This window comes from Zootermopsis nevadensis, unplaced genomic scaffold, assembly GCF_977971745.1.
Source record: "Zootermopsis nevadensis isolate Lab colony 2312 unplaced genomic scaffold, Znev_1.0 Znev_ptg000057l, whole genome shotgun sequence".
NCBI lineage: Eukaryota > Metazoa > Arthropoda > Insecta > Blattodea > Termopsidae > Zootermopsis > Zootermopsis nevadensis.
Window position 1 is genome coordinate 1,762,200 of NW_028259188.1, and position 12,418 is coordinate 1,774,617.

Genomic DNA, 12,418 nt, shown 5'->3' on the forward strand with positions numbered 1-12,418 from the left:
CGAACCGGCATAAATTGAAACTCTTTTATAATTTAAACAAATGGGAAGTCAACGACATGCGTTCCCAGCACCCAAACATTCACGAGTAATATAATGGCATTACATTTAAAGCTCTGAAATAACGTAAATAAAATAAAGGGAATTTAAAAAAATATATTTTATACACTTACAATCGGCAATTTGTTGGTCCCCGCGATTGACTGCGATTATTTCATGTGACTGATGTGTACAGTCATCTCTGCTGTTATGCGACAGTTGCATTCATGTAAGACGCCGACCTATAGAAAATCGCGTAGTAAAACTAACCCCGTTACCTCCACAGAGATTAAATTAGTGCTTTGAAAGTTTAAAGTGCCAGGAATGAAATTGCATAAGAATATGCAAAAGTTTATATTTCACAAACAGCTGTTGCCGATTCTTCAATCTCATTGGAGCAAATTCGCGTTAACGAGACCTCTATTTTCTACAATGCAACATTAAACAATCTTCAGTTACTTAAAATGAAAATCTTCATAATGTGGAAAACTTAATTACTTCCTTCCCCTGCGGCATGCCAAATATTCTGGATAATTCTGTTCCTAATTTTAAAAACATAATAAATTAATAATTTTCCTACGATTGTATCTTCAAGATGAATAATTTTTTGTGCACCAGTTTTCTAAATCAGGCTGTTGTACATGAATTTTCAATAGCTAATTTCCAAAACTGAGAATTCGATAATTTTTCTGATATTATCTCTCGAAGAGGAACATTTTTGTACTTATCCCGTTATATATCATGCAAAATGTCTGGCACATCTGATCCGTCTTCATTCAACCCTTTACAGCCTAGAGGAAATTCAATATGCCACATCCTTTGGTATTCAATGACTGCATTTTTCCCACCGAGTATATTTGTGTACTTGTTATGATTCTCAGAACAAACAGCAAGCATTTCCGTAACAGCATCAACAGACTGATCCTCGCAATGGTGGAGTGCTGTGTTCTCTTTGAGGTAGGAGCTGATATCTGAATATTGTTACAACCAGTTGAGGTCAAAGGGTTTATTAGGCACAGAATATAAAATATGAAGATTTAATTAATGACATAAAATATAAATACTCCATAAAGGGAAATCCAAAAATAGTCACACTACAACATGTCTGCAATAAACAATTTATGCCTATGATTTCAAAAATTTTCCTGTTAATTCCTCTCCAAAAGACATCAGTTATTCTTCTTCTTCTTCAGAGTTATGTGGACTGGTGACTTCCCTCATAACCTGGTTGCGTGAGGAAGCCGTTTGTCCAAAAGAAGAGCAGGAGAGTACATCTCTTTCCGAAGTCCCAGATGTCTGGTGGGCTTGAAATGCTGTTCTCAGAATTGCTGCTCCTTTTCACTCTAACTGGACTGGTACCAACGGCAGAACCCTGGAATCTTTGATACCAAGCATAAACATTGATTATAGTACAATCATCATTCTACACCTATAAATATTTTTAATTTTATTCTAAAGGGTTTTGATGACGGTAGTTTACATCAAAAATTATTCTTTGTCAGGACGTTTTCCATCGCCTGTTATTTAAAATCACGATGTTTCGGAGGCTGGTTCTGTGACAGAGACTATCTCTATCTAAGGGAACCAACAGAGTAGGTACCTCTCACCTGAAGACGGAGACAGAACCAGCCACCGAAACGTCGTGTTTTAAAGAACAGACGATGGAACAAATAATTTTATTTGTAATTTTGTTTCCCTACTCCTTGTTTATGAAGATCATTTTCTTAACGTTCTTCCATCTCCTCACAAACCTCAAACAGACACTCTCCTACTTTCTTCATTCCTATTTTTTCTTTTTAATTTCAACGTTCCTACATGATCAATAAAGACTGCGTGTTCAGGCACCGAAAACTGCTTTTTAAGCACTTAACATAAGCGCACATGTACTTGAAAATATGCATTCATTTGTTAAAAATATAACAGCGATATCAAGCGACAGGTACACTGGAAAAACATGACGAACCAAATAAACACTAGCAATTTATGCAATTCTATTTTGCCAATGATGTAACTAAACATTATTTACTGATTCTTTACTGAAAACTACAAATTATATTGCAAGATAATTTTGAAAGACAAACTGCATAGAATGTTAAGTCAGGTCTAACAACCTATTTAATTTACTATCCCGTGGAAACCCACAGGAAACCTTCGATAAAGAAGCAAAATTAACGGGTACTTACCACTCTCCATTGCTGGGTTATTTTCATCAGGAAACATATTAGGTCCACGAAATGCACTGTTTCACCGATCTGCGTACCTTGGGACCGCTGCAGAATCATTCATCTCTTCGGATTCTTCAATATCCAACTTCCTCAATAGATACGAATCTGTAAAATTTTATGAACGCTTGAAATTGTCTGTAGAATATCTCCTGATAAAAGTACATGACATTTATTCTTTAGCTACGATAATCAGATCAAGAAGGATGAGATTGGTGGGGCACGTAGCATGGCAGAGATAAAAAGCACATACAGGATTTAGTTCAGAAGCACTGATTGGACAAGACTGAAGACATGAAGAGGAGGATAATATTAAAATGAATTATGAAACACTGAAAGGAAGAGGAACCTGGATTGATACGGCTCACAACCGACACCACTTGTGGTCTCTCGTGATTCTTACGGTAACAATAGCAACTGAAATCCTTGACAAAAGGATGGATAATTTTCAAAATCTGACATGTCTCATTCCCGATAGCCAAAGCCGTTGAAAACAACACACTAAAATTTCATCTTCTTTGGAAGCAAAACTCATTTTCTAACTCGGATGTAAGAACAAATTTTGGGAGCAATTGGTAAAGAGCGCTGAGCAGAATATCTACATTTCTAAAGAGATATGCAGTCAAATGGTAAATGAGAGGACTTCATACTGAGGAAGTTTATAGTATGCGCTCTTCAACTTAGTAAATACACGCAATAAAAGCATACGTACTCTCTTTGCGCAGTTTGTCGATCTCACGCCCCATCCATGAACACACTGCTTGTAACGTCTTAATCACATCTGTCTGGATACAAAACGTGCCCTCATGCTTCTTCACAACCGATTTCTGAAATCTCACTTCGTTCTGCAGATCCATTTCTGAAACATTTTAAGACAAAGTAAAACAGTCTGCTAAATTCCTTGCATGACAGAATTTCAAGAAACCACGCGCTACAGCACACAGTCTACATAGCTAAAATCTAAACAAAGGATTTAAATAAAGTGAGCATCTTCTTTGAACACTGTTTGTCTACATTACTGGATCCCAAAAACTGTCGAAATCATTAGATGGCAAAAGACCAGTGCCTTTTCCAATTACGGTGGCCTGATGTCATACAATATATACGCCCTTTCATCACCGACACAATCAGTAGGGATGTGGTGGATGGAGCATGTAACAGGCTTCACAAATGAGAAATTCATAAAGAATTAACTTTGTAAGGAAAATGTCACTTTGACAGCCCGGGGATAAGAACCCGAGTAATATTAAAAGGGATAATAAACACAGAGCGTCTTCAGAATATGAAAGTAACACATCTTCTTCTTCTTCTCTGAAAGCAGAACTTTATCTGTAACTAACTAAAGGGAGGCGAACAAATTTTGAACAAAATTCCAAGCAAAATATCTGCGCTTCTGAAGAGACATGCAGTTACATGGTAATTGACAAAATTTCATACTAAGAAGTGTCTGCACTATTCAACTTAAAACATAAATAGAATAAAAGCATGCATACCCTCTGTCTGCGGTTTGCTGTTCTCTCTCGCCCGCTCTTTCTCCTGCATCTGGAAATGAAGTGCGTCCCCATTCTTCTTCGCAATAAATTTATGTTGTCTGAGTTCATTCCGCAGTTCTGTCACTGTAACATTTTATGACTACATTAGTTCATCTTCTTAGTCTTTTGTAGCTGGAGTTAAGATTATAACTACGGCTTCCAGGAATAAGTCTTGACAAATATCGAGAATGATCCCGCGTTACAGCTGACAATGGAACTACTTCTTTCAGGGTGGCAATGGCAACTTAAATATCTGCCAAAATCTTGGATAAGTTTTAAAATTTGACAAGATTCGTCCCCGAGAGCCATAGTTGTTCAAAATATGACAATAAAATCTGTTCTACTGTAGAGCAAAACTTCATCTTGAACCCACTAGTTAGGAAATTTTTTTTTTAAGATAACTGCAACAAACTGCCAAGCAGAATATCTGCACTTCTGAAGAGACAAGTAGTTAATACGGTAATTGACAACATTTCATACCGCGGAAGTATATAATCTGTACTCTTCAACTTTGGACATAAACACAATAAAAATATACATACTCTCTGTCTGCAGTTTGCTGTTCTCTCTCGCCTGCTCTGACAGGATTTCTCGTAATTTCTGATTCTCCTGCGTCTGAAATCGAAGTTCGTCTCCATTCTTCTTCGCAATAAATTTATTGCATCTCAATTTATTCCGCAGCTCAGTATCTGTAACATTTTATGACCATGTTAAATTGTGAAATTCCTCCTGTGAGGGTATTTCAGGAAATAAGAAATCAAGCATTACAGTTAAGAGCAAAATTTATACACAGCTATTTGAGTCCACTAGTGAATCATACGAATTTCTGAACCATTGTGTGGCAAACAAGCAGTGGCTTCTCAAATTACAGCGCGTGACATCATACTAAAAACATGTCTCCGAGAGAGACAAAAACAACTGGGATGATGTGTGTGTCGAGAAGGCAGCATGCATGAGACAGATGAGAAATTCATTAAGAAAATTATATTGGAATAATGTATGGGAAATATCACTTTCATGGGCTGGTAATGACACTGTTCGCCGCCAGGGGCGATATGAGAGAAAATGGCCTTTTGTGTCTTGGATTTCCACGTTCACCGGTCTGTTATTAGTGTGCAATGGCGTTTCTGAACCAAGTTTATGGCAGATCGACCCAGTGGGCATACAATTCGTAATTGGTATTCCGAATTTAAGAAATGGGAGAGATGTAAGAGAAGGTCAACTGGCCGCTCGTCAGCAAGCGAGGAAACAGCGGAGCGGGTCCGTGAAAGTTTCACACGCAGCCCGCATAAATCCACCGTCAGAGGCAGCACAGAGCTTGGTATTCTGCAGAAGACTGTTTGGAAGATTCTGCGCAAACTTGGAGAGTTTCTCTTTCCATTGGTACCAACTTTGTGCATCTGAATTTCATTAAATGTGAGTAGCATGTCTTTCAAATCGGGAACATCATTTAGACTACACCCTGTACTTGGACCTAAAAGAGAGTCGATGATAGATGAAGGGAGAAGCGCATAATGTAGAACACCGTACTATGCAGTCTTCTACAACAGGAATCAAATCAAGGGCGATGAAGCAGGTGAGGCAAGTAATACGCATTGGGAAATGAGAACATAAATAACTCTACGGCACACACAACTTTCAACGTGTGACAAGGTTAACCCCGGAAAGCTGAAGTCAACCTATGTTCTTCTTTGGAGGCAAAGAGCTTTGTCTCTAAGCGAGACAGAACCAATTCTCAACGTAACTGGAAGAGAGTACTGGGGAGAATATCAGGGCTTCTAAAGAGACACGCGCAAACACAGAAATTGACATAGAATTAAATCATACATACTGTCTGCATTCAGAGTCCAGATCTCTTTTTCCTGCCTAACGATCTTCTCTTCTGACCATCTTTTGTCCTCAATATGAGTTTGGAGAGATTCTTCCAATTCCCTCACAATACAGCCACTCTTGTCATTGACTGGGCACACGTGAGCCGGTTTTGACTGTAAACAGAGAAAAAATGGGTCATTCTACAGACTAAGAATTCTCTGTAACATAATGAAGTTAATATTTAGTCTGGAAAATCTGTTTCAACTTTGAATCATTACAGCAAACAAGAATTAAATTCAACACAGGAAACCAGGCCCAGGCGTCTAACCAGTAAGCTGACCATAACAAGGCGAGCTCATGACATCATCCACCAGTCACACGGGGCTGGAGCCAGTACCCTGAGGACAACAAACCGTTGGTCTTTTCATGTTTTAACCACTTGGCGCGGCTGATAACCCGAGAGGATTTTCAAGAATTAAAACACTGAAGGCCAGTCTGCCTCATGTCATTTGCTGCCACATTGATGGAGACAAGCAATCATCTAAGAAATGTCTGCGAATTTCTACCAGACTGCGCAGGGCAACAACACGGAAGACAGCCATATTCCTCCGCAGATGGTTAGACAGCAATCATTCAGGTGAAAGAAACTGTGTTGACTAGTTCAAATAAGAGAGAGTGTTGTATCAAGGAACTCGTATATTACGGCTCTACGACATTGCCATTTTGAAGGCATCTGAACCTTGCTACAATGTCACGTACACATTTGCCATGCAGAGACTTAAGAAGCAAATTTTCACTAACATTTATCTTACAAGTGCATGTAGGAAAATACGGTTGCTCAGAAAGAAACATCACTAATGTCTAATGGCCTTATGATTTATTTACGTCAGTGTTTAAATGTCACATCACATATTTGCTTTATCTTCATACTTACTTGTTTGCAAAAATCTTTATAAACAAATGTGTTCCATTTTGTTATTTTGGTTATGTTTCCTTGCATCTTTGCATACTGATTAATTCATTGTCAGGATCAATGTTAAGATATCAGGTAAAAGAAACAGTTGGAATTCTGAACCCACACGGATGGTTAACAGAAGGAACTTCTGAATTGATACAATTTAAATGTGGTAAAATTGAGGAGTAAAATATACTCTATCTAGATCCATTAAAGAAAAGATAAATTGTATTTTGTTTTGTTCTATTAACACAGCAGTGTATCTGAATTTTTCTTACACGAAGCTGCTTGTAATTTCCTTGTTTTCTTTACAAAGCAACAAGTGAGATTTGAGGTTATCATGGAGGTAAGTATGAAGATGGCCGTCTTCAGGCTTGTTGCACCATTCAGTCTCATTTCCCTGATGATACAGAGAGCTAGCACCTCTGAAACATCGGCAAGCTTCTACTAAACAATGTATTCCAACAACGCACAAGACAATCACAAATAAAAAAACCTTTCTTAAAAACAATTTTGAATAGTACAAAAATAATCCAATTACCGGAGGTCAGATTTCAAGTCAAACTATTTGTTCACTTACATCAGCTTCCCAAAATTAAGCCAAAATAATCTAAATACAAATTCCTTTAATTTGACAGTTCATCTTCTCTGCTCACAACTGAACGATAATGGATTCACATACACCATTCATCACAAGGCATCACATTACAGATATAGGACAGACTTTATTTCCCTACTGACGCCATATTGGGAATTTCTGTGCAAAATGCAGAAAAGTTTAGTCACATATGAAAACAAGCATTTTATATTACTCATAAAAACATATGTGGTCGTGATTCTTTTAGATTTCGAAATTAAAGTTGTGAAGGATAACAGACGCTTTATTTTACGAATTACTTGTCTTTAAATTGGGAGCCAGGAAACATTTCAAAGTATAAGATGGTAAAGTTACGTCATATTGTGATATAATAAGTATATATTAAATCTTGTCCGTCTAATCACAATACTTCTTATTAAATATTAAAATATTACAATAATTAACATTTAAAATATTTAAAATATTAAATGTTGTTCTTTATCGAAATATTCGATTTACATTATATACACCTGAGGATGGTTCTTTTAGGAACTGAAACATGAAAAATGATGGTCTAATGTAAATCGAATATTTCGATAAAGAACATCATTTAATATTTTAAATGTTAATTATTGTAATATTTTAATATTTAATAAGAATTATTATTGTGATTAGACGGACAAGATTTAATATATACTTAATATATATTTCAAAGTATGTTGTAGGCTATACATTGCATTTCTTGATTAGTACTTAATACAAAGTAAATGGCCATGGAAGTGCGAAAGAAAACTTTTGAAAATCGTGTCCACATATTTCAGTGAGAACTATGTAATGTACGAAAATTGCATTGCAATAACCTCTAACTTCATTTGTGAGGAAGGTAAGTGGGATAAACGTGCATAATTATATCATATTGAAGAGAAACGTGTGTACATCGCCTGTGGACTACAGAGTTTACGATTATTATACTGCCAAATTAATTTTGAATGCAATGATACAAAACATAAAACAACTGCGTACTCTGTTACACAGCCTTTACTTTTTGGTATCGTGTCGAAGTAGGCCAATACCAAATACGTTACCCCAATTAAGGGCGAGTTCCATACTTACTTTGTTCAGCGACTTTGATTTGTGACTTCCTTTGAAGTATTTTATTAAATTCTTCATCTTGCAGGGTTCGCTTTCACAGATTAACTTTTGTTTTATCTCACCACTTCGTTAGCTCTATACGGAAGGTAATGCGGCAAAGAAGTGAAACCAAGATCCGTCGCAGGCAGCAAGATTTGAATAAAGAATTAAACAGGTTGCAGAAAAGATTTTCACTATATAGAGAATTATCTTGTTCTAGAAGCTGCTCACACCACCATTCGTTTCACACTGAGGAGGGCCAACCAACCACTGAGTAGAGATGAAAAACAACCAACCAAAGAAGCTAACTGAGGGCAGAGGCCTGCGCAAGCGCAAGCATCGTCCCTACCTAGGTGAAACCATTCCTGCGCACAAGACGCATTGCTGGAAATGGTAAACGGTCGTAATATAAGAACGGAAATTTTGCTAACGCTAACGGGGTTTCGTCGTGGCGGGAGCCTCGACCATTCAAACTGGGATTTGTTGCTGCTGATGGGAGGTTATCCTGTCAGGCAAGTTGTCGAAGGAATTTGGTTGGTTGGGTCTCTGGGGTATGAACCCAGAGAGGGAGGGGCCGTTTCGGCTGAAGGCCTCTGCGGCATGGGGGGAAGATCACTTCAGCTGATGGCCTCCATGATCGGGGGGAAGGGTGGCGGGCCGTGCCCCTATTAAGTTATACCCTGGCATTCGCCTTACAACTGAGGAAAGCACGAAAAACCTCAGTCAGGGTAGCCGAGTAGTCTAACCACTCGTTGTGCTGACTTGGCCGTCTTTTGGGGATGGCTTCGGCTGGCCTGCTGAACATCAGTCGCCCTCGGTTGCCCTTGGGTGAACTCTGGCAGCCCTCATTCGGCACGAGTGTCTTCCGAGTTGCCGAACTAAGGGGTTCCCCACACCAGCTAACCTCGAGTCAAACCTCTCAGTTAGTGCTCTGATGTGGTCGGCAAAGAAAGGGACCCCCAGATCCTCATGTATTTGCCTGTTACTAACGTACCAGGGCGCGTTAGTAACAATTCGAAGACACTTGGATTGCAGAACTTGCAGCTTCTGGACGTGGCTGTGGGCAGCTGACCTCCAGATCGGGCATGCGTAATCCATTATGGGACGGATGAGCTGCTTATAGAGTAGTACACCGTTCCTGATTGACAGGCCACTTCTCCTATTGATAAGCGGGCCTAGCACACCTAATCGTTGCGCTGCCTTCTTTCCCACTTGGTTGACGTGCGCCGACCAAGTAAGCCCGGCGTCAAGGGTGACCCCCAGATACTGTGCTGTTTTGACCCATTGGATCGGCTGTCCGAGGAACTGCACTGCTCTGGGCTGTTGGATGTGTCTTCTCGCGGAAATGAAGAGAACCGCGGTGCTCTTCGAGACGTTGATAGCAATCCTCCAGGCCCTGAGCCAGAGCTCAAGTCTACTGAGGTAGGTCTCCAGATACCTGACGAGAAGCGTTGGGCTACGGGACGTGACTACTAGAGCCGTGTCGTCCGCGTATTGTGCTAACTCGACGTGGCGGGACGGTGTGGGTATGTCGTTGACATACAGACTGAAGAGCACAGGGGAGAGAATTCCGCCCTGCACAACTCCAGCCCGCATGGTACGACGTGTGGACATGGCCGACTGGAAGGATGTCTGGAATGTCCGGTCAGCGAGGTAGGAAGAGATGGTTTTTACCAAGTACGACGGGAAGTTGAGGACGGTCAGTTTGTATAGGAGGCCTTGGACCCAGACTGTGTCGAAGGCTTTGGCCACGTCCAGGAAAACCGCGCCGGTTAGCCGCTTCTCATCAAGGTTTCTGTTGACCCTTTCGACGAGGCGAGCCAGCTGTAACGATGTGCTGTGTCTGGGTCGAAACCCAAACTGCTCGTCGCGCAGCAGCCCGCGTTCACTGACCTCGTGTAGGACCCTCGTTAGTAGGATTTTCTCGCAGAGTTTGCCGACCGTGTCGAGAAGACTGATGGGTCTATAGGAAGAAGGTAGCGTGGGGTCCTTCCCCGGCTTCAGTATGGACACCACTCGAGCGTGTTTCCATGCCGAGGGGAAGTGTTGCCTGCGAAGGACCGCGTTGAACACTTTCGTGAGAAAGGTTACCGCGCGTCGTGGAAGATGTTTCAGGACCCTGTTCGGTATACCGTTGGGGCCCGGAGCCTTGCCAAGCTTGAGTCCCTTGATGGCCTGGGCGACCTCCGATGGACTGGTTAATTTTGGTTCATTTACAGGGGCATACTCGTATGCTCGCATCGCCTCGTTAACCATGTCAATTGTAGTCAGGTCCGACGGGTAGTCTACCGGCTGGAACTGGACCTCAAGGCTGTCGGCTAGGGCTTCTGCCTTCTCGGGGTTCGAGAGAGCCAGTCCTCCCATCACTAAGAAGGGGGGCGACGGAGTGGGGACTCGCATCACACGCTTGGTCATTTTCCAAAGCGACTGGTCCTCGCAGTCCAAGGATTCGAGCGTGTCGCTCCACTGTTCGTTCCGCCACTCGTTGAGACGATAGGTCACCGACCTCTGGAGTCGATTGACCTGGGTCTTAAGAGCGGGGTCTCTTGTGACCTGCCATCGCCTCCTCAGCCGGTTCTTCAGGCGTATTTCATCTCGAATACTAGCGGGTAGAAGCGGTCGCCTGTCAATGCGGGGTCGAAGCTTGGGAGCGGACGCTGCTGTGGCTTCCAGGATAGCACTGGTCAGCTCCTCGACGCACTTGTCAATTTCTTCCTCGTCGTTTACCACGGGGTTCCCCGGTAGTCTGCTTTCGAGGCAAGCCTGGAATGCAGCCCAGTCCATTCTCGCGAAGTCCGGGCGATCAGGCAGGTTTTGAAAGGACGATCGGCACGTGGTGTCGACGAGGACGGGCAGGTGATCTGAGCTGAGTGCGGGGCAGACAGTCAGGTGCACCGGTAGGACGAAGTCCTTGATGAGGACAATATCAAGGACGTCAGGTGTGGCGTTGTGTGTGTAGGGAGCCGTGGTTGGAGAATCCGGCCCGTAGATGAAGCAGGAATTTCTGTTGGCGTAATCACGCAGGAGCGAGCCCCTAGTAGAGATAAGGCTAGAATTCCAGTCCGTGTGTTTCGCGTTGAGGTCACCAGCCAAGAGGACCGGGAAACCCCCGCTCAAGCACTCGGTCAGGTCCGACTCTATCCATGGCCGGGTGGGTGCGAGGTATGCCGCCACTAGCTTGACTTTCCTGGTTGCCAGTACCAGGTGAATGGCGGTTGCTTCTAGTTGTTGTAGACCCGATACCGGCACAGGGTAATGATCAATGCCCCTGCGGACAAGGATCGCTGTGCCACCCCCTAGCGTCGGGCGGTCCGTACGGTGGCAAACGTAGTTCGCGAACCTCAAGGCCCGACCCGACGTGAGGTGCGTCTCGTTCAGGAGGCAAACATCGACTCCGTAGTCACCGAGGAACTGCTCCAGAGTTCTTACCTTCCTGCGTTCTCTTATTGGTCAAAATGAATAGTCGGGATTCGAAGGAAGGAAACATTTTCCCTGTCGCAGGGGCGATGGGTTCAACAGCGGCCGGGGCCCTCAATAATCGTCTTAAAATTAAAAAAGTATAAAAAACACGACGTTGTTTTTAAACAAGTGCAAATTAAACCGCAAAATTTACTTCAAGCCTCCTTTCATTACTTTTAAATTAATTTCCTTTCACACAGAAAATATTTAATATTAATAATTGACTTCTTACATTTATGATGGAATGTCAAAAAATTATAACTTTGAGTAATTCAATTTGTATTTCTTGAACTACAAAGAATGTGTAAATATGAAACGCAGGTGTTCTTATAAAATACGAACACGCGCAACAATCTCGGCTGGCATGCCATAAGGTTCATTTCTCATTTCTTATGCACGCCTGAATGAAACGTATTGCACTCCCTCTACTGACTGTTGCGCCATACGTGACTTCACACTTTTATGGTATAAATAGCAGTTACGCTCTACTCAGTACTCACTGGACAAGCGAGGATTGGGAGTCAGAGTGAGGAGTGGAGGATTGGGAGTGGACAAGATCCCCACCGGCACAGCCTGGAGAGAGGTAGGGACGATGCTTGCGCTTGCGCAGGCCTCCGCCCTCAGTTAGCTTTTTGGTTGTGTCCAGTGGGACTCGTGTCGAACGAGGGCTGCCAGAGGTCGCCCAAGGGCAACC

The 12,418-nt window shown here is 42.1% G+C and overlaps 2 protein-coding genes across 2 annotated transcripts in view; both read right to left on the minus strand.

Annotated features, from left to right (window-relative positions):
* Positions 1–12,418, minus strand: part of LOC147871394 (uncharacterized) — a 163,055-nt gene that overhangs the window by 34,800 nt on the left and 115,837 nt on the right. The gene's annotated exons all lie outside the window — the stretch shown is intronic.
* Positions 1,060–8,491, minus strand: LOC147871398 (uncharacterized). Its single transcript, XM_087339867.1, has 7 exons — positions 8,248–8,491; positions 5,622–5,775; positions 4,333–4,479; positions 3,752–3,874; positions 2,971–3,117; positions 2,220–2,366; positions 1,060–1,415 (listed from the first exon to the last, which is right to left on the minus strand). Exons 1-6 carry the CDS (start codon positions 8,302–8,304, stop codon positions 2,281–2,283), a joined length of 714 nt encoding a protein of 237 aa, XP_087195993.1. The 5' UTR covers positions 8,305–8,491; the 3' UTR covers positions 1,060–1,415; positions 2,220–2,280.